Genomic DNA, 22,930 nt, shown 5'->3' on the forward strand with positions numbered 1-22,930 from the left:
TTCTAACACAAAAAGATCACAACTATGCAACAAAAATGAGAGTTTGACCTAGTGTTTACCATTCAAATATATGGTTTATGACTGAGTAATTAACACGCAATCGAGAAATCAATCTGCCCAATCCATCGTCTTCTGTGCTTTTGAGAAGAAAGGAGAGTCTACGAAAAAAACTGACACATTAATTGGAGGGAACTTGAGCTGTTGAAGGAAGGTGAAGATATCTTCTGTTTAAGCCTTTAAATATTTTTTATAACTTAAATAATGGTTTTAAATTTGTTAAGAAAAAGGTAAATTGAGAATTTGATAAACAAAAATTTCCCAAGAAACAGCCGCTTCTTCCTCAAACCCTAAACCCCGTGCCGGCTCTCTGTTTTTCAAATCGAATTCTACGCAAGGCGCCTTCCATAATCGTACGTATTTGGGGGGCAAAATCTGATCTTTCTATGGCGAGCGACAGCTCCCAAAAGAATGATCTGAATGAGAAAGACGTCGAAAAGAAGTGGCGGCGGCCGCACCTGGTGGAGGAAAAGGATTATGCAGCATTAGGAGAGCTTTTTAAGCATCATATTGATTCATTTGACTACATGATGGAACACGGGCTGGAGACCATGTTGATGAATATCAAGCCAGTCGAAGTGTTTGATTCCTTCACCAAGCTCAAGCTAAGAAATATCCTTCAATCTCGATGAATTGGGTTAAAGAACTAATCTTTTGTTATTTTCTGCGTGTTAATTGTTTCTAGCATTAACTGAATTAATTTATATCCAGAACAATCTAGCACTGTGTGTGCTAAATTCAGTTTTTTGGGCAAGTTCGCGTTCTTTTCCAAGTGAAAGCTCGGAAAAATGCGCATGGTTTTTTCTTATCTTGTCTCTAGTTTTCTACCATGCAGGGGTTTTCAGAATATGAATTATAGTTCCTTTAAATTTTCGAATTTGATGTTGACAAAATTCCATTTGATATTTTACCCCAAGGTTGCTTTTTTATTTTTTTTTTCTATGTAAATACTTCAAAAACAATGCAGTTGAGGGATGAGTTTTTATTGATTGTTGTGTTTGGTAGTTATATGTGCACAGATTATTAGGACATCAATTGAATGGAATAAAGCTTGAAATTGTTTAATTCGACAACAGATTTTTTCATCCTTTTTTATTTGTTAAGTAGCATGATAAAACTGGATAATTTATGAAAATTAATTAATTCATAGTTTTTGGTTCCAACATTTTAGAGCCGAAAGTGTGAAATTTGAGGTGATTTTGGGTTATCACATAATTTTATGGTACATATTGTTCTGAAAGTCTCTCTATCTCATGTGTACTCCTATTTTACCGTTGTACATGAAGTTTAATTAATAGAAGTTGATTCTTAACCAATGGCATACTCTGGTTCGGGAAACCTCAAATATTTCCCCCTCAGAAAGAACGCCTTTCAAGACAGATGGTTGATGCTTTATACCCTTTTGAGGTACAACTCTTTGGGTATCAACTCACATATTTAGATACAGCTACTACATGAATGCAAAATACTAATATCATCTTTGTTCATTTTCGGAGCAGTGTAGACAAGCTAAACTCTCATATTCAGGGAGGTTCATGATGGACATATACTTCCAATATGATGATGGAGTCTCTGTCAGAGAAGGATATAATTTTGGGCAATTTCCAATTATGTTGAAGGTTAGCGATTAGCATTTGATCTCTAGCATATGTTACATTCCTCTCATAAAAGTCTTTTAAGGACGGTTTCTTTCTTTGATTGCATGTCAATCCTGATGCATCATCAAAATATTTTAGGATATGGTCATCACCAGAATGATGGGCCGCCCAAGTAAATTTTAACGTTATTATTTGTTATTTTCAAATTTGAGAAGATGTGAGAGGATCAGGGAAAGGGTATTGACCCCATAATTATTATTCGGTTATATATGGTATATGTTTCATCAATGGCCTACTTTTCTCTTCTTTTTTTTTTATTTACTTTTTAGAGTTATATTTAAAGTGCCATGGTCCATTTTTATGAATTGTAAATCTCATTATTAATGGATTACCATGTTTTTGTGAAGTGATGTAGGACCTGATGCAAGAAAGAAACAAATGGATTATCGAGTTTTTTAAAAAATGGAGTGGGACCTGATGACAGAATGATTCTTTCAAGTGTTCTTAGTGGCATTGGCACTTGATAAGAAAAAGTTACCTTAGTATAGGAACTTCCCATGCTAAAGACTATTCCATGGGAATAATGAGAAGATATACATTTTGAAACTACTTTTGTAATTGCTTTTTATTAACTTTATAAGACATTGAAAAATTCACCTGAAATAGATTAGCATAGTATCCAGTAAAAATGACATGATCTTGCACCTTAACTTTTAGAGCTTAAAAGGCTTTTATGTATCTTCTTGGTCATATTTCAAAATCTTTTGGTGCTTGAGCTGAGTGAATTTGCTAGATGAAAATAAGTGAACTATGGAAGTCTTGTATTCCATGTCTTTCATGGAGTATTATTTCATTTATTTTTAAATTTGTGTTCGAATTCCCTTTCAACTTTGGAAAGGTTCTGTAGTTCGTGAACTTATCAAAATAATTTGGTTGTGAATCAAATAGTTGATGTCAAGTAGTCCGGCCAACTTCAACTTTCTAAGAACTGTAGGATATGATCTTTAGCTATGTAAATTTTCATTGAGTTTGTTTAGATTGTGTCGGGTTGTTTTTTGACATTGGATATGTTGCATTTCTTCTGTTTAGTCCAATCTCTGTCATCTAAAAGCCGCAAATGATCAAAAAAAATTAGTTGCACTCAAAGAAGAGCCGTCAGAAATGGGTGGGTAAGTATGCTAATTGGTTCTCTCTCTCTAACGGGTTAGTAAGACGTCATGAACTTCTATGTTTATTTACCAATGCCCACATCTATGTTTTCTTAGATACTTCATCTTAAATGGGCTGGAGAGAGTCATGCGACTTCTTATTTTGCCAAAACAGAACTATGTAAGTACCTTTCCTTTTCGTACATGATCTTTAAATTAGTTCCCCGTGTCTTCATACCGGGAAATTTGGGATGTTAGATATTCATTTTACCAATATAAATGATGCGACTATGTATAAGATCCATTTTTCTTATCCAATAATTTGTTACTTTTCTAGCCTATGAGCACCGTGCGAAACTCATTTCGTGAACGCCGTGAAGGATATACCGATAAAGCCGTTATGATAAGGTGTTGTTTCTTTCCCATGCTCACAGTTTGTTTATGGTTCGAATAGTGCCATTGCCTTTACGTTGATCAAATATTTGTCACAGTTTGACTGGTGATGAAGTTTTTACATTTATAAAATATATTGTCACATTGATTACTTGGAGACCTTCTCGCGGGATTCTTCATTATCTGATGTTTCATGTATGATTGTCCCCAAACTTTGAAAACAATGGCCGAGAGAAGTATCTTGAAAGGTCTAGAAAGTTGGCATTCTACACAGTCAAGATTCTTCCAGCCATTGTTTGTGTTCCTTTTATCAAATGTTCCTTTTCATTTTGATAAGAAGCTAAATAACTAAAGTTGAATTAATGGATAAGATATCCTACTGAGCAATCTTTCGAACACAGTAATGGCAAACCATTTGAATACCTAGTCTTAACACAAATGAAATACTTAATCATTGTTGTAGGCAAAATATGTTGTCTTGCAGTTAATCATGAACTAAATGGATATTCTGGAACAAATGTGATTTACTGCAATTGTACTCCCATGCAATGATTCCTACTCTTTAATTTTGCGTATTGACGTACATATAGTCGTCATAATTTATTTAAACTAATTTAAAAGGATCGTGCCTGTACTCATTTTTCTCAGCATCTAATTAATTTGCTTCATACTTGCATTTGGCACATGGCTATGTATAATTTCTGTTTGCGATAATATTTTTGTTTTTAGCATGCAGATGTGTCAGAGAAGATCAGTCAGCTGTGACGGTTAAATTGTACTACCTTAATAACGGGAGTGCACGACTTGGATTCTGGTGAGAATCTTATATACCGGACATTGGCCTCAATGGTGAAAATGTTGAAATATCACTCTTTTGTTTTTCAGGATACAAGGGAGGGAATATTTGCTTCCTGTTGGAATCATATTAAAGGTACAATGACTTCTCATCTCATTAGAGGATTGTTGTTGTTAAGTACTCTTGACGGTTTCTCTAAAGTGGTTTTATATGTTTTCAATTAGCTTAATTAACCAAAATATTGGGACATATCTTTGTCATCTTGATTGTGATGATGTCCCATCTGTGAAAAATACGATCCTTAATAAATGTGTGGTCGTGTTGTATCGTGTTGGAATTTGGAATTTGGATTGGTGTTATCATTTTAATGATTGGTTAGTAAGCTTTGGATCAATAAGATCTTGATTAGGGTTTGGGAGCACAAAATTGATATAGGATGAAGTTATGTCGAGTTGTATAAAATAAAAAAGAGTAGGGGAAAAAATCTACTGCTGAAATTAAGTCTTAAGTTAAAGCATGTTGGAAAGTTTGACAACTATGACTTTTATGTCTGGGATTTTGCGAAGTACATTTGACTTTCTCTCTCTCACCCCCTCTCAAGGCTCTAACAGACACAACTGATCGTGAAATCTATGCGAGTTTAACATGCTGCTACAATGAGAAGTATGATCGGGTAAAGGGATCTGTTGGCACTCAGCTTGTTGGTGAAAGAGCTAAAATTATCTTGGATGAACTTCAGAACTTGTCTCTTTTTACCCGTACTCAGTGCCTTCAACATATTGGTAATAATTACCTCAATAATCATTGAAGTTTCAAAGTGCTAATTGATGGAATGTACTGAATATTTTAATTTTGCAGGGGAGCATTTCCAACCTGTTATGATGGGGCTTGAAAAAGAAAGCTACACAGTTGTAAGTTCACATCCCTTTGTGAATTATACTGATGTATCACTTGTGAGTTGCTTATATAGAATGCTTTCAGCTACAAAACAGTTGGCACATTCCATAGCATATCCTACTGGGACTGCAATCTTCAATTTCTTTATTCAAAATTGAAATGAGAAACACGATAATAGAAAACCTTTCCTTCACTGATCTCGGTATAAGTGATTCTCAATTTCTAACCATATGAATCTTGTTACTTTCTTTTTCAGGTCGGCAATGCTGTTTTAAAACATTACATATTTGTTCATCTGGATGATAATCTGGACAAATTCAATCTACTGATGTTAGTGTTGTTATTTTGTTTTTCGTATAGCCTCATTAAATTAATTTTAGTGGATCTTTAGCTGTCTACTTAGTATTCTCTGGTGATATTTTTAAGTTCCATATAATTATGTATGTTATTTTATTTCTAACCAATTCACACATAATTCAGTTTCATGCTGCAGAAATTGTTTTCTTATAGCCATGTTAAATTAATTTTTAAGTGATCATTAGTTGTCTACTTTGTATCTCTGGTGATATTTTTAAGTTCCATATAATTATGTATGTTATTCTGTTTCTAACCAATTCACATGTAATTCAGATTCATGCTGCAGAAATTGTTTTCTTTCATAGATCAGAGTTCTTTACAGGACAACCCAGATTCCTTACAAAACCAAGAAGTTTTATTGCCTGGCCACTTAATTACTATTTATCTCAAGGTATGCCCCATGATACTTCGTTCTTTGAAGGTGATGCAGTTGGTTAACTCAACTTTCATCTATTGTGGTCCTTGATGCATGTGCTCCAAAAAGCCTTGCCCAGATTTAAAACACATGGAATTGTGTATTATGACATATTCTGTCTGATCTGCATTGGTTGAATTTTGCAGCATGAATGATGTTTAGTATATATTTAACTCCATGGTTTCACTGAAAGAGAGATTTTTTTATGTGTAGATGTAAGTTTACAAATATTGTTATGAATTAAAATCTTGCCAGAGTAGTAGTCATAGTACCCAATGAAGATTTGTTGATGGATCTAGTTTATATTTTTCATTGTGAACAACTTTTCATTTCTGTGGGAAGAAATTACAAATTTTGTTAAAGCTAATTTATGTTTCACTACATGATGCAGTAGTTGTAATCCAATGTTCCACTTTTTGTTGTGGGGGTTAAATGGGCATATGACCTTTGTTTCTGGAAAAAATTGCATGTTTGCAGGTTCAAATATTTGTCTTAAGAAACTCTGCTTTGGTTATTACCTACCTTTCTTTTTAACTACACCTAAAGCAGAAAACTTGAGGGCTTTATATCAAATTAGAATGCTTCCTACACATGATTGTTTTTCTCATTATGTCTGATTTCCCTGCTTATTTGCTGGTGATATCGGAAATGACCGCATTTTTATGATTCGTCTGTAGTTTATAAGTGAACTGATTGTGTGCTTAAACCTGCACATGCTGTTCTGGAATTTCATTTTGTAGACTGCAGAATGAGGATATTTATTTATTTATTTTTTTACATTTCAGGAAAGATTACAAGACTGGTTAGTCAAGGTTAAACGGCTTCTTCAAGATGAAGTTGACAATAAAACAAAGAAGTTTGAGTTGAGCAGTTGTATGCGTTATTTTCCATTTTTTATTACATGATTTGTTGTTTTTAATATTTTTTGCCGTCGCATAGGTAATATTATTATTACAGAATGTTAACTTGTATAATATTTATTTTCTTCTCGTGCTCTTTTTGAACAATTTTATAGTTTTGTCTAGTTTGAATTGTTTGGTCTTTTTGTTGTTTAAATGGTTATTTTAGTACACTGTTTTTTTAACCTTTTTTTTACCTTTTTTCTGTCCTCACAACAGAAGTTATATTTGTGGTTAAAATTTCTTTCCTACAGCAACATCCAATTTTATGATGTCCGACAATTGCTTGCTTTTTCCAGAATACAGAATGTGTTTTGAAACCTGTACAATTGTTTTTTTGTTGTATGATGCAGTGATACCTTAGTTGTAGGATTAAAGGTTATGTGGCCACTTGCACTGGAAATCAGATTTTTGTTTAACTTGATATGGTATAGGATTTAGACATACAATGTTTTAGTGTCCGTGATTTCTATTATTTACATAGCATTTTGGTGGCAATCTCCATAAGCAAGTGTTAGTTCTCACCTTTCCTTGCAAGCAGATGGCATTACATTTATGCTCTAGAATGTGGTCTAAGATAATAATATCCACGACTTAAATTTTGTATCCTAGTCAAGAATTTTTATTGAATCAATGCTCAAATTTCTAAGAAAAACTGGCTTGTGGTAAGTAAAACATGAGACTGGTTTAACTTTTTTGTGCTTTTTTTAATGACAGTGGCAGATGTTAAGAAAGTTATTGAGAAAAATTCTCCGCGGCAGATTGGGGCAATTGTTGAAAACTTGTTAAAGACGGGAAGATTGGTCACACAAACGGGTTTGGACTTGCAACAGGTATAGATACTGGCATTCTTTTTCATTGTTGCAGGCATCTACATCCTAAACAGAGTAGGCTGTATTTGGGATATACTGTGTTCAAGAACTTATGTAGCACGGATACTCCTAAATTTTTTTTGAATTATTGGATGTTGCACGCCAATATACGTGTTGGATACGGCAAAATCGGTATCGTTGACTGTTTGTAGGTTTGAACAGTCGGATCCGTCTTGAGCACGACGATGATATGCCATGGATACGGCGGGGATATGTTTTGGCACAATCACAAATAATTAAAAGTCTTAGGGGTTAAATTGAAACAAATTGAATTTTGAGGACTAATTAAAAAATAATTTAGCAAGGATATGGGCATATAAACCCTATTCCTAATCTTATCGTTTCCGGTTTCCTGCTCTGAGTGCTTTCATCTCGATCATCACTCCCCAGTCCTCTCTTACCCATTAAAATTCGATGATGCGGCCGGCTCACCGCCCACCGTCGCCCTGCAGTTCCTTTACACACTCTGTCCTCTTCTCTGCCCTCTACAATTTTTAATTTAGTACTAAATTTATATAATTGTATATATATATATATGTATACTATTATATATATTTTAATAATTGTTGTATCCTAACCGTATCGTGTTTTATGCTCTCAAAATTTGCCGTATCGCCGTTTTCGTATCATATTCGATACAATACCCATATCCATATCCATATCCATGCAACGTAGTGAGAACTTGTTTATTGCGGTAAATGTTCCATACGATTGAAAATGCTTTTTGAAGATGACTGTGTTTCTGATTATAATATCTTTATAGAAACTATGCATGGGAATGCACGTTGATTCTGGAGATGAGAATAAATGCATAATTTGTTTTATCGGGTATCATATTAGTATGGATTGCCCAAAAAATTGTAAGCTGATCAGGTTTTTATTAAGAGATTCCTTTGTTCTTGCACTTGTTTGTTTACGGTCCTTCAATTTTCTATTGGCATGTGGTGTTACCTTTATTTAGCTGCCTTGGCAAAGTCGGATGAATGGTAAGTTTAACCATGTACGATACATGTAAATAGCTCCGGTCAAAATGAAGGTTTAAAGAAACTGATGTGGTAGGAATTTGTTGTGATTCGAATGAAATTTAGATACTTATTTAAGTTGCTCCACTGGACAATAGGCTATGCATTTGGTATATTGCTATTTTTGTTTCTTATATAAAATTATACCGAGCTGTACAAAGCAAACACTGCGACAATTTAGATTGTGTTGATACTTCTGATGTATTGCGCAATATAAATTTGTCTCTGAATAAGCTCAAGTAACTTCGGAGAGAGCTTCACATTGCAAATCATATGATAGAAACCTATATAGATCAGTTTTGAATTCTATAGTAATGAATAAGCTATATATTGGTTTACCTATGCTATAGGACAACCCTTTTGGTTGTTAAATTTTGGCGGCTACATTAACATAATCACCATTTCTTTGGAGTCTCATTTGCTCTTGGTTGATTATAGTCGTGTGTTGCTCATTTTGTTTCTGATTTGTCTCACTGAGACATGGTGTTACTTTATTTCATGTTATATTTTTAATCCTTTTCATAAATATTTGGGATATTATGACAACTCTCTTTCTGCTAAACTGAAGCGATTTTTCCCTTTTCTTACACTGTTTCTTGATGGAGATGCTATCAAGCGTACCTTTGTTAATAACTTTCTTATGCTTTTGGGTTATGTTTTCTAGAGAGCTGGGATGACTGTTCAAGCAGAAAGATTGAATTTTCTGCGTTTCCTTTCGCACTTTCGAGCTGTCCATCGAGGTGCTTCATTTGCTGGTCTCCGTACCACAAGTGTTCGAAAGTTGTTACCCGAGTATGATAAATTATATATTTTTAAGACGCTTGCGGCATTTCTTAGTTTAAGTTGGTTTTTCCTCTCTGCCATGTAGTTTATTTCCTGTTGTTTCCTGTCTTCACAACCTCATCTTTTATGTTGGATCTTTTTCCAGATCCTGGGGATTTTTATGCCCTGTTCACACTCCTGATGGGGAGCCATGTGGGCTTCTGAACCATATGACTGCTGCTTGCCGTAAGAATTTGTCTGTAAAATTTGCGTTTCAGACCTTTGATATGTGATATAATTTGTTCTGTCTTGTAGGTTTTTTTAATTACCTTCAATGTCCATACTCTTCATCAAGCTATAAATTCCAAATCTGTAATATTTTTTAATAAAATTTCATTTTTGTTATGTAATACTTGCTTTATGTTGCCTTACAACAGAGGCTTCAGTATTTATGTGTGAAATTTCGAGTTAAAAAAATCTCTCATCTTGAATGATTATTATTGTTGAATAGCAGATGATGGAGAGGGGGGAGTCTTGTGACTGTAGGAAATGGGCAAAAAGAAAGAAAAGAGCTTGATTGGACCAATTCAAGTTGTGCGAGTCATTTTAAGAAAACTATAAGTGCAAGGTGGATGTTGCTAAACTTGTTTTGGGATGTAATAGTGGATAGAAAATAATTTAGTGAGGAAGATAAAGTCCTAGGATACTTTAAATTTTTCTACATTTTTTTTTCTTTTTGATATATTAATCAATGCCATACTGGATGACACATTCAGTTCTCTAGACATAGCGCGTTTCCAGATTGGCCTGAGCTACTATTATTTTTTTGGTTACCTTTTTTACAGGTATAACTTCATATTATGATGCTAAGGGGGGTGTAAAGAACTTTCTAAAAATTCGAATGTCGATTTTAAAGGTTTTGGTGGGCATTGGAATGATTCCGTCACTCCCAAAGTTTGTGCAAGCAGGTCCTCCTGAAGTTCTTCATGTTATTTTAGATGGCCGGGTGGTTGGTTCTATTCCATCCGATATTGTAGAGAAGGCTGTCTCATATCTGCGCCAGTTAAAGGTTTCAGGAGTGCCTGAGGTGTGCATTTATCCTTTATTCTGTTGAACAATTTATAGGTGTTAGCCCTGACGTTTTGTCAGCATACACAGATACCCGAGGATCTTGAGGTGGGCTATATTCCTCTTAGCATGGGTGGGGCATACCCTGGTTTATACCTGTTCACTTCTGCTTCCAGATTTGTTCGACCTGTACGAAACATCCATATTTCTCCTGACAAGAGTAATAACATCGAGCTCATTGGACCATTTGAGCAGGTGAGCTTTATTCTGATTGTATTTCATTTTCTGTTTTTTCCATTTAAAAATAATGTGGTTTGATCTTTTCCTGATGTTATGTTTTTTTATATGCATCTGACTGCAATCCACTAGCTGCAAATTTCTTATTGAAGAATACATATGCAGGTATACATGGAAATAAGTTGTCCTGATGGTGGAGATGGTGGCAGAAAGGATGTATTTCCTGCTACTCATGAAGAAATTCATCCAACTGGAATGATGAGTGTTGTGGCGAATCTCACACCTTGGTCTGATCATAATCAGAGTCCTAGAAATATGTATCAGTGTCAGGTATTCTTTTGCTGCTTATTTATGGAAAAAGTGTCAGGTATTTGTTCTGCTACTTTCATATGGACAAATCATCACTTTCCTTGCTTGTGTTCAAAAGGTTGGGATTTTGAGTTTCTTGTCATTACCTTATTATAGATGGGAAAACAGACGATGGGTTTCTCTTGTCAAGCTATAAATTCCCGTGCTGATCAGAAGCTCTATCATCTCCAGGTTTGTGTGCCATCTTTCTATTTTCGAAGAGCTCTTTCGACTACCAACTTTTACTGATCTGTTACTTTTGACGAGAAATCCTGGAAGTTGAAAACATCAGAAATTAATGATACGACGTTTGAATTGGTATACATTGAATTAGAAATGAAATGCGAGAATCGTTTGCAGTTTAAGTTGTATTGGAAAATAAATTTTGCGGAGAAAATAGACCCAGAGATTGGTGTGAGAAATTTCATTGCCTTGGCAGGAAAATTCAAATTTTAATATATGGAAAAAAATGGAAAATAAAGGTTTTCTTACAAAGAATTGTGTGGAATAAAATTAAAACACCCGTGCAGTATGCGACCAAAGTCAACTGTGCTTGGGAGATTTGCTCTATTAGCATATGGAGAGCAATGATTAAATAATATAACGTGTGGAGGTCATGTATATATATATTATTTAAAGATATATGTTATATAAATTATGGTTTGTCCTTTTATTTAATTATCTTGGATGATGAAGAGTAATTTTTCCTATCAAGTGGAAAAATTTAAGGATGAAATTTTTCTACTTTAAATAGTTGTATCTAACGAAAGAAAATCAGGTCTAGAGATGCACACATAGACATGTTATAGAGGTTGTTGGAAACACACTAGGCTGTTGAATAGAATGGAAGAGATGTTTTCCATTCGTTGGTGCTTCACTTGTAAAGGAACGTGCACGTTCACAATTCATGCAAGGACAAGAATGAGTGATTTTTAGGGATGCACAGAAAATGAAAGGGATACTTCTTCAAACGTGCATCACGTTTAAAAAGAAAGCATACAACCACTGAACTACGTCTCTTTCACTGAGAGACTAGAATAAGCCTTTTTTATTGGGGTGCCATTCTTGATTTCTTGGGCAAGTGCTACCACTACTTTGGAGCTTTAAGAGCCCAGGGCATCAAAATAATTCATAGGGAGCTGGGTAGTTGAGAGAGTTTTCGCGTGATTACCCTTAACTTTCTTTTTCTTACCAGTAAAGATAATTTTGATAGGTTTTCTACTTGATCAGTCCCTCTTTTTTATCCCAACTTTGTTTATGTGAAATTTTTGAACTTACCATCTATGTACCGAGGAACATAAAAGATGAGTTGGCTCGTTAAACCTCAATATAATACAATGATAAAAAAAATATATTGTTAGTTCGAGAGGAAATAATTTTTTTATGTATGTGAATGAGGCCAACACCTCTATTTATACAAGAACGGACATTAATCTCCAGCCTTGAGTACGGTAAAAGGAGAAAGGAAAACAAATCTTCTATAAAATTTACAAGACTAATTACCACTAATTGCAGCATAATTCTAGGAAGCCAATAATATACATTCCTAATTTATTACATTTAAAATCTCTCTTATTTTCCAACACTTTCCCTGAAGCCATAAAATATATATCTTTTAATCCCAGCATGGATACAATTCCTTGGAATGTTGTACCATTGAGTCCTTTGGTAATTATGTCAGCAAGTCGGTCCTTGGTCGAGATATAAGGGGTGCTACAAAGTCGGTCCTTACTCGGCTGAACCTAGACAACACAAACATAATGAAATCAGTAACAAACCAGATCCTGAATTACCAAACATGCTACAAAGTTCTTTCTAATGATCCTTAAATTACTATTTAAGGTTTTAGGATTATACCTGCGTCCGTCGTCAACCCACTGATGATGTCTCGATCTCAATTCACCGACCCCCTCGAGTCGACAATAGCTCCAAAACTTCCCGACACCGAAGTGCCCTACAAACTGTGGCTAGAAAACCGAAGGTATATCGCTAGAACTCTCTCTGAAAGATGCGGTGTAGGAAACAAAAGAAATCAGCTTCCATTTATAGGCTGCATCCAGACTAGTTCAGAAAATCCGAATCAATCTTATCTGCCACGTGTCAGAATCTCATTTGTCTGGTTGGATTTCTCGGGATAATGTAATCTGAAGTAGATTGGGTTGTCTATTTTAAATTCGGTGGATCCCAACAGCTTGATCCCGAATTATCAATTCTTTAATAAAGCTTAATTAATAAGTCTTTAATTATCTCTTAATTAGTATTTCATTCGAAATAAGGATTCGGGTCATTACAATGGGCTATGTTGATTGTAGACTTATCGTCACATAATAATCTCATAGGCTCTTCCCATTTGATCTTTAGGTCCTCTTAAGTTTATTTTAATCCGTAGTAGCTCGTATGTTCTCAAAGTCATTGCTCTAAATTCTGCCTCAGCACTCGATCTAGCAACTACGTTCTGTTGCTTAATTCTCCATGTCATGAGATTTCCTTCAAGGAATTACAATAGCCAGAGGTTGATTTTCTATCAATAGGTGAGCCACATAATCAGCATCGGTATGAACTTCGAACGTCAATCCCCCATTTCTCTTGAACAAGATATCCTTACCAGGATTCTCTTTTAGATGATGTGGTATACTGTTACTTGCTTGGAAATGAACCTCTTTTGGATTTTGCATAAATTGGCTTACAACACTGACATAAAATGCAATATCTGGTCGAGTATGAGCCAGATATATGAGCTTCCCTACCAACCTCAGATACATCTCTTTGTCCACAATTAGATGTTCATTACCTCACCAAGTTTGTGATTCGGGGCAATCGGCGTAGATGCTGGTTTACATGCCAACTTTTCTGTTTCTCTCAAGAGACCAGTGACATACTTTTGTTGTGAAATGAGAATTCCTTCACTGAACTGTGCTACTTCGATTCCCAAGAAATATTTGAGCCTACCAAGCACTTTTATCTCAAACTACTTGGTTAGACATATGGCTTCTTTTTCTTTCACCTCATTACCTGTCACAATTATATCATCAACATACAGCAAGAGAACAGTCACTCGCCCTGAATCTGAGTGCCTGATAAAGAGAGTGATCACCTTGACTCTATTTATATCCTGAGGCTTACATCACTTTGGAAAATCTTCCAAACTAGGCTCTAGGCGATTGTTTGAGACCATATAGTGCCTTCTTTAACATGCAAACCTTGTTATTCTTTCTATTCCCTTTGAATCCCAGAGGAAGTTCTATATAAATCTCCTATTCAAATTCTCCATGAAGAAACACATTTTTCGCATCAAACTTGTTACGACCCTCACTTGCTACTTAAAATATTTGGAAAATAAAAATTTTCTATCCAATTAAATTCATGACTATTTAACTTTTAAACTCAAAAAAAACCTATCATCATTTTCGAAAATTCCAAACAAATAAAACTAAAAAATATAAACAATTCAAATTCTGAATATTTTGAGGCGAAAAAATGATCCACTTCGACATCTATAAAATATTTTAAAACATCCAAAGAAATAATTTGTTTTCCAACCAAAATGCAATAAAATAAATCAGAGTATTAAATCAGTTTTAACATGCATAAAGTTCATAAACTGCAAGGCCATCAGGTGTGCACTACCTACGGTCCGAGCTTGTTCACTGGTCAGCACCTCCAGCCTCCTCAACAACGTCATCTGTCTAGTGAGTCTAAAGACTTAGCATGTATAAATCGTGAATAACGAATATTACATAATAAAAATTCATTCAATTTAAACATACTTGATACGTAAATTACATAGGCATAAATAAATATGACTTGACTTTTCTGCATAAACATTGTCATAAAACATGTTCACTGGACATAACATAAACTTAAACATTTTGCGTAGAGTACTGCTCACTGAAATGTGACACCATAACATAATTCCTTTGATCAAACTAACACCACAGCGCTTGGCCGGCAAGGATCTCCACAGTCGTTGAACTGGATATCCACTACCAATCATAAGATAAGTTGGAAAGGTCTCTGGAAACGATCTTCGACGTTCAGACCCGTAAATGCGTAATTTGGCCACAAAACAACTTACATACCTCAAAATAAATATTTTTACACGTTATATTTATTTAATAACGTCATTAACCTCGTTGGATCGTCCCCCGGACCCACTGCCACCACTTAAAACTTACACTTCAAAACATCCCATAAACTTGCATCTTACACGTACGACTCCCGAATAAAATAAAACGACTTGCGACTTACCCCCACGACTCGGGGCTCGACTCAACCTTGACAAGCAACCTAACACCCTATCCATAGCCTTAGAATAACCTCTGGAACAGACCCAAACCATCTCAAAACAAGACAAGCAACTCTAGGCTCTATTCGGCCCCTTTTTGACACGTTCGGGTTCTATACGGCTCCAAACTTACCACGGATTGAATTAGCCCTTAACCAAGCCCTAGACTATGACCTTAGACTCTAACAAGCCACTGATATGGTCCTTACCAACACAGGTCGTACGTGGACGTCGTGGATCAACCGGCCGTGACATGCCCTTGCGCTCGCGTGCTGCCCCTTTTTGTCTCAAGCGACCATCTTACCCGACCAGCCCATAAACGACCGAGTCCAGACCCACCTTAACACCCTAAGCCACGAGCCCTAGTCCAGCCCGAACCTGCCACAACAAGCGCGCGCTCGCTTCCTATGTGCGACCAGCCCACTTCCAACCTTAGGAGGACTGATAAACATCTAAACACATTCTAATACATTCCCATATGTAGCAACAACAGCCCGGATGATCCACACGAAGCCTACGCATCAAAAACTCATAGAAACTTGAAGAAACTCCTATCCCCGACAAAGTATCGAATATTCTCCTGAAAATCTTGAACTCGAGAAATACAATTAAATCCCAAGAAAATAAACATATAAATATTTAAAATAAATTAAACAATCCATTTAATCATTTAAATTAATTAACTTACTAAATTTTATGTGTAATGGTTTTTGGACACTACAAAACTGTTCCAAGGACCAATTGAAGTTGGCTGTGAGTGATATCAAAATTCTGACAATGTTCATTTTTGCCACTTGAGCAAATGTCTCCTGGTAGTCAATACCATAAGTCTACGTGTGCCCTTTTGCAACAAGCCTAGCCTTGTATCTTTTCAACGAGCCATTTGATTTGTATTTCACTGTGAACGCTCATTTTCATCCAACTGCTTTCTTCCCTGATGGGAGTTCTGTTATTTCCCATGTGGTGTTCTTCTCAAGAGCATGCATTTTTCTCATAGAAATTTTCCATTTCTCACTAGATAATGCCTCGGAAATAGTATTAGGAATATGAATTGTATTTAGTTTGACCAGGAAGTTCTTCTGTGATCGTGAGAAATTTTTGAATGGCACAAAAATCGTTATAAAAAAATATAATGGATGCTTAGTAGACTCCCTTGTGCCTTTTCTAAAAGCAATTGGCAAATGATTGTTAGTTGCTAATCGACGAGAATCAGAATCAATTTTTGAAACTGTACTTGCCTTGCACGAGAGCTGGATGTCGGTCTATATGTCTGGAGTAAACCTGGTCAAACCTAAATGAGTCACTAACGGCTTTATCCTCTGTAGTGGGTGAGATATTTGGCACTGTGTCCGGCTGTGATGACTCAATTGGAGAAGACAAAACAGGTTCATGAGATTGGGATGGACAGGATATTGTAGGCAGTAGATCAAGTAGAAACTAATCCCTATCCTTATTTTCCATAGAGGAAAACCTTCAAACATGACATTGACGTAAACAAACATCTTTCTTGTTGAGGATGGTAACACTTGTATCCTCTCTGAGTTGAAGAATATCCCATAAAGACGCACTTAATAGCTCTTGGATCTAATTTCTCCTTGTTATGAATGTGAACATGAACAAATGCATTACATCCAAAACTTTTAGGAGTGAGATTATTTGACGTTCTCAGATCTTGATAGAATTTGGAAAGGTCTCTATTGGTGTTTTGAACCCCAAAACCCTGGAAGGTAATCGATTGGTCAAATATGTGGCTGTAAGAAAAGATTCCCCCGATAGTTCTTTGGCACATTTTGATGGAAAAGCTCGAATGGTTGCTAACAAATGATCATTTTTCCTTTCGGCAACACCATTTTGTTGTGGAGTGTCAATACAACAGGACTCGTGAATGATACCTTATTTTAAAGTACGGGGACAATATTTGATCCAAATAATCTCTGCATTATCTGACTCAAATCTTTTATTTTCACTCCAAACTGATTTTGGATCATGTCATAAAATTTTGGAAATACACTGCTAACATCGGATTTAGATTTGAGAAGAAAGATCCAAGAGACTCTAGCGCAGTCATTGATAAATGAAACAAACCACTATGAGCCACACATTTGGGATTGTGGAAGGCCCTCAAATATCACTATGAATTAAGTGGAATGTAATATTTTTTATTTGAATTGGGAATGGTAGACGTTTATGTTTTGCTAGCTCACAAATCTCACAATGAAAATGCTCAATCCTCAATCCCTTATACAAAGCGGAAACCTAATTTTTAGGATCCCAAACGATGGATGTCCTAGTCTAAAATGATAAAGCCAAATGGCATCTTCATTGGATGATGATAAAAAAGACAAGGACCAGTTAGTAGCAGATGTGCCTGATTCCTCCAAATAATATATAGACCATCCTTCTCCTTAGCAAGCTCAGTCTTCTTCCCCGACTCCTGGTCCTGAAATATACAGTAGGAAGGGTAAAAAAGCACTTTGCAGTTAAGATAACAGATGAGTTTCTGTAGGGATATTGGTAAACAATTTAGGAACATGAAGCACATTCTTTAGGGTGAGGGTTGGAGAGCTACTGTGGTAAGAGAACCATCTGCAACTGGTATTTTTATATTACTTGGACGGGGAGTATAAGTGCTGAATTTTAAAGAGGAATGAGTCATGTGATCAGTTGCTCCTGAATCAACAATCCACAGATCCTTGATACAATTATCTGAGACATCAAACACTTGAGAAACATAAAACTTACCTGAGGGTGCAATGAAACATTCTCCAGTGTGTTTTTTCAAGAATTCCACAAGTTCCCTTTACTTCTCCATTCGTATCTGTTGAATTCTTTTGCACTCGCCTCCGTTTCCTTATCGGGTTGGTTCCACTTTGTAGTAGCATTAGCTTGATTTTTTTGAGCTGCCTCCTCGTTGATTTGGTCTGCCATGTAGCTTCCAACTAATGTCCTGTTTTCCTACAGTAAGTAGGCCAGAGAGTATTTTTACTTTCTTGAAACCTCGATAAATCTGCCTTTCCAATGTCCTTGGATGGTGGTTCGCAGATCCTTCCATGGTCTGGAGTTCAAGCATGACTCCTCTGCGACTTTCCTCATCTTGAATCAGAGAGATAACTTCATTCAGAGATGGTAATTCCTGCTTACCGAGAATCTGTTCTCGGACTTGATCATAATCTGCATCAAGTCCTGGGAGAAAGTCATATACTTGATCTTTCTCTATGAACTTTTTCAGGACTGATGCATCGTCTGGGAATTTGGTTTCAATGCACCTGTAGTGGTCTAGTTCCTGCCACAAGTTTTGCAAAAGATTTGCATATTCAGTCAATGTTTTCCTCCCCTGTTTAGTGCCACCCACCTTGACTTTAATCTCATAGACCTGTGCTGCATCACATGCTTTGGCATAGCTTTGCCAAACCGCTTCCCAAATCTCCTTTGCTGTAGACAGAAACATGAAGATGTCGCTGATTTCAGGATTCATGGATTTCCAAAGCCACGAATGATCATGGAGAATCTGTTTCATTCCATAGACCAAAGCTTGGGTCTCCTTTCTTCGGTCCTGTATGTAATTTGTTGAAGTAGGTGTCATCTTGTAGAGATCCCTTCCGTACATTAAATGAGGATTTGTGTTTTATCTATCCACTTGCTAATTTTGTTGCCTTACTCCTAATTCTGAAAGTTTTGTTTGCAGACTCCACAGACCCCTATTGTTCGCACTAAGGCTTATGAAAAGTACAGTATTGATGACTACCCGTTGGGAACCAATGCTATTGTGGCGGTGTTAGCATATTCAGGGTAATGGTTCAATCTCATAACACATCTTAATTATCTTTCAGAGCTTGGTTCATGTTTTTTCTACTAATTATGCAGATATGATATGGAGGATGCCATGGTTTTGAATAAATCATCCGTTGATCGTGGCTTGTGTCATGGATACATATACCAGGTCTGATATGCAGATTGGCCTTTCTTTTCATGTTTACTACTTAGAGAAGCTTCTTAGTGGATTACATGTGGGTAGTTTCATCTGAACAATCTATAATTTATTTTCACATTTGTCTTGATTAATCTTCATAAACTATACTTAATAAATGTTTGTTAATTTTTTCTCTTTTACCATTTCTCCCATTCCTTCTCTTTTAGTGTTGCTCAATAGTTTGTATTCTGTCTGTTTTTTGTGAATTATCAAGATGATACTGTTGTGAAACTCATAAGAAAAATTGTTTGATTTAAATTATAAGATGAATTCACTTTTACTTGGAAGATATCGAGAATGCCTAAACTTCTGTTTTATTTCAACTCTGCCAAGTAAGATGGACATTTGTTGTCTCTTAACAAAAAACTTGTTAAAATTAGCTAGTGATGAAGTGCAAAATGTCTTTTCATGTTTATATTTTGTTTTTTCCTTTTCTTTACCATTAATTAAATAGCATGTATGTTTGTTTACATGCTCATTAAAGACACTGTTGCCCTCACTCTGCAGACGGAAACAATGGACTTGACTGAACAGAGCATCATGTCAGATCGCTCTCAAAAATCATTTGGGAGAAGCAATCTGGACAAATCAAGCCATAATTCGATTGATTTTGATGGTCTCCCTTTTGTTGGGCAGGTAGATTTTCTTATCCCTTTTACTATGTTTACTTTTTAATTAAAATGATGTTAACCTAGTTTTTGGTTACCTTATTTCAGAGGCTATACCCAAGTGATTCATATTTTGGCATCCGCAATGAGATTACAAATCAAGTTACAACAAAACAGTTAAAATTTTCAGAGCCTGTCATTGTTGATTATGTTGCGGTTGATGGAAGAAACAAAACTGATGTTAAAACCCACACAGATGATAAAAGCAGAGTGCGTATACAAAAGGTGAGTTGTCAAATTATTTTAATTTTTATGGTTGACAACTCAAGTCATTATGATATCTTTTAGCTTATTAATTTGGTGATCCTTGGTCATCTTTCACCCAAGAGGCAAAGTTTGTATGTGCCTTTTGCCTTTTCTTCTACCTGAATTCTGTCATTCCTCTCAGGGTTCTATCAGGTCTTTTGTGAAAACATTCTTTTCGGTTTACAAATGAAATTTCAGTGCCAACCTTATTGCTTTTTTATATCTCAAAGCTTCGTCATGTTTAGCTATTTGTAGTTTTCCCCCATTGCAGTCAGTTCATTTTATGAAAAGATGGAATTTTTTCTGTAAAAAAATTCCATCTAAAAAGAACACAATTGCATGCTTTATCTTTTTAACGACTAGTTTTTAGGTAAGATGCCTGGTTTATATAATTATCACTTCAATTATTTTGTTCCGATTCTTTATGCAGGCAAACATACGATTTCGACAAATTAGAAATCCAATTATTGGTGATAAGTTTAGCAGCAGACACGGGCAAAAGGGTGTTTGCTCTCAGCTATGGCCAGATATAGATATGCCATTTTCTGGAGCTACGGGGATGCGACCAGATCTTATCATTAATCCTCATGCATTCCCTTCTAGGATGACTATTGGAATGCTTTTAGAATCAATTGCTGCTAAGGTATTACCAGTTATCATAATTGTTTCTGTAGCTTAGAATGTCACCAACTCACGGCAGAGGATCAGGAATCAATTCCCACGGAATTGAGAAAAAGAATTTTACATACAAACTTCTTGTTTAAGATACGTCTTACACCAGGGATTGCGTTGGTGGCTATAAATTTAATTGCTTCACATTTCTAACATTTTAAACTTTCAAATGACGTGGACATTCACTAGAAATACTAAATCTTTCTAGTCAAATCTGAAAATACTAATGCTCTTTAGCTCATTGTGGTATAGTCAAAAGGCTGTTATTCGTTGCTAGTATCTCGGTAGTTGGTTAGTTGTATCACTTATAACCTGGACGGTGTTAAATACTTTGTTGCTAATTCATTGGGACTCCATTCACGTACATTTAATTTTGTGATGGTTAGGAAGTGACGGAAGACTGTCTATTGTGTTCTTCAGTATTGTTTTATTCTGATTAGCTTCATATGTTGTTTATTTTTATGAAATGGCAGTCCAATTTTATCAGTATACCAATATGATGTTGGATAAGAGCTTGGAATTGGAATTATTATCTATAATAAATTGTTCGAATGTGAAGGTGTCGAGGACTCTGAAATACTGTTTGTTATATGTATGAATCTGATGTGCAACTGCAGGGTGGAGCCTTGCATGGAAATTTTATTGACGCGTCACCATTTTCAAGCTCAATGAAGAAAAATGCTGCTGGGTCGGAATCAGAATCTAGTTCACTCGTTGATGAATTAGGTTCGATGTTGATTGCTCGTGGATTCAATTACCATGGTGTAGAGGTGTTGTACAGTGGAGTCTATGGGACAGAGCTGACATGCGAAATATTTATTGGGCCTGTATACTATCAGCGTCTAAGGCATATGGTTTCAGATAAGTTTCAGGTGCTCAGATTCTTCTCAAAATCACAGTAACTTCATATCTTCTTGCCCATGAGCTCGAACTGTTTTTGCTGTTAGTTATCATGTAACGTTCATTAGGTGCTACCTAGAGATTTCCTTCTGATGCATTTCTTCTTCCAATAATACTTCCGATATATGTCTTTATTACGATTTTCTACTTGAGTTATGGTTTAACTTGTCATTTTGGTAAGCAGCTGCTTTAGCTTGCTTCCCTTCCAGATGCATGGACCCAAGTCCTGCTGCCATTTTTTTCAGACAAAAGTGCTATTCACCGAATGAAACTTTTTTATGTAATATATAGACTAGAGAGTGTGACAATTTTAGTGTATCTGGGTCAATTTTCACTTTGATGCATGATGGATGGAAAAAGGACAATGTTATTCTCAGATTTGATTTCAGTTGCGTGATTGCCAACTGTCTATGTTACCACATATAACCCATATCATGTCTTCTTACAGGTCCGTTCCACCGGAAAGGTGGATCAAGTGACCAGACAACCTATTAAAGGCAGGAAAAAAGGCGGTGGTATCCGCTTCGGAGAAATGGAGCGAGACTCCCTTCTAGCTCATGGTGCAGCATATCTGTTACACGATAGGCTTCACACGAGTTCTGATTATCACATTGCGGACGTGTGCTCCATCTGTGGTAGCATCTTGACGTCGTCTGTCATCCAGTCGCATAAAAGAGCAGTGCAGGAGATGATTAATAAAAACGCAAAAGGCCTTCCACCTGGCAGAACCCCCAAAAAGGTTCTCTGTGTTGCTTGCCAAACGAATAAAGGGATGGAGACTGTTGCTTTGCCGTATGTCTTCAAATATTTAGCTGCGGAATTGGCAGCCATGAACATAAAAATGACTCTCCAGCTGACGAATGAAGCTGGCGCTTGAGCTTCCTGCACACTAGGCATGTTGAAGTTGGCAAAGTGTGTGAACAGACTGGCACGACTTCCGAGGTGGTTTTTTTTTTTTTTTTCTCTCAAGGTTCTTTATTTAACTTTGGCAGTTGATGCTATTTAAGTTTAGTTTCGTCTTTCCCATTTTTTGGGGGGCTTGTGGGCATTCGCCAACGAATGTTTAATATCTAAACATTTTTGTATCACTAGCATGATGCCGTGCGTTGCACGTAATATCAATTATATTATAAAAATTTAAAAAAATTATTTTCTAAAAAACAATTTGAATTATTTTGTTATTTAATGCATTCCCTCGTTCATTAATCTTCATGTATTTGAATAGTCATCAATGTTAGTCTACGAAAGATGGATATATAGAATGAAAAAGGATGGATGGAAAAAAAACCATGTATTGCCCACACTTTTAAATGTTGAACC

General features: G+C 35.9%; 1 protein-coding gene across 1 annotated transcript; it reads left to right on the top strand.

Moving 5' to 3' along the window:
- The first annotated feature begins 314 nt into the window (after window positions 1-314).
- LOC142527971 (DNA-directed RNA polymerase I subunit 2) lies at window positions 315-22,716 on the top strand. Its single transcript, XM_075632985.1, has 27 exons — window positions 315-669; window positions 1,382-1,464; window positions 1,557-1,676; window positions 2,745-2,824; window positions 2,921-2,984; window positions 3,141-3,211; window positions 3,933-4,010; window positions 4,082-4,127; window positions 4,594-4,774; window positions 4,851-4,903; window positions 5,146-5,219; window positions 5,520-5,637; window positions 6,447-6,534; window positions 7,278-7,393; window positions 9,119-9,246; window positions 9,383-9,462; window positions 10,062-10,303; window positions 10,375-10,539; window positions 10,687-10,851; window positions 10,987-11,061; window positions 18,840-18,943; window positions 19,019-19,094; window positions 19,632-19,760; window positions 19,841-20,017; window positions 20,469-20,681; window positions 21,328-21,582; window positions 22,059-22,716. The coding sequence occupies exons 1-27, from the start codon at window positions 444-446 to the stop codon at window positions 22,485-22,487; spliced, it is 3,636 nt and encodes a 1,211-aa protein (XP_075489100.1). The 5' UTR covers window positions 315-443; the 3' UTR covers window positions 22,488-22,716.
- Window positions 22,717-22,930: the final 214 nt, after the last annotated feature.

The sequence above is a fragment of the Primulina tabacum genome, chromosome 15, assembly GCF_025594145.1.
Source record: "Primulina tabacum isolate GXHZ01 chromosome 15, ASM2559414v2, whole genome shotgun sequence".
NCBI lineage: Eukaryota > Viridiplantae > Streptophyta > Magnoliopsida > Lamiales > Gesneriaceae > Primulina > Primulina tabacum.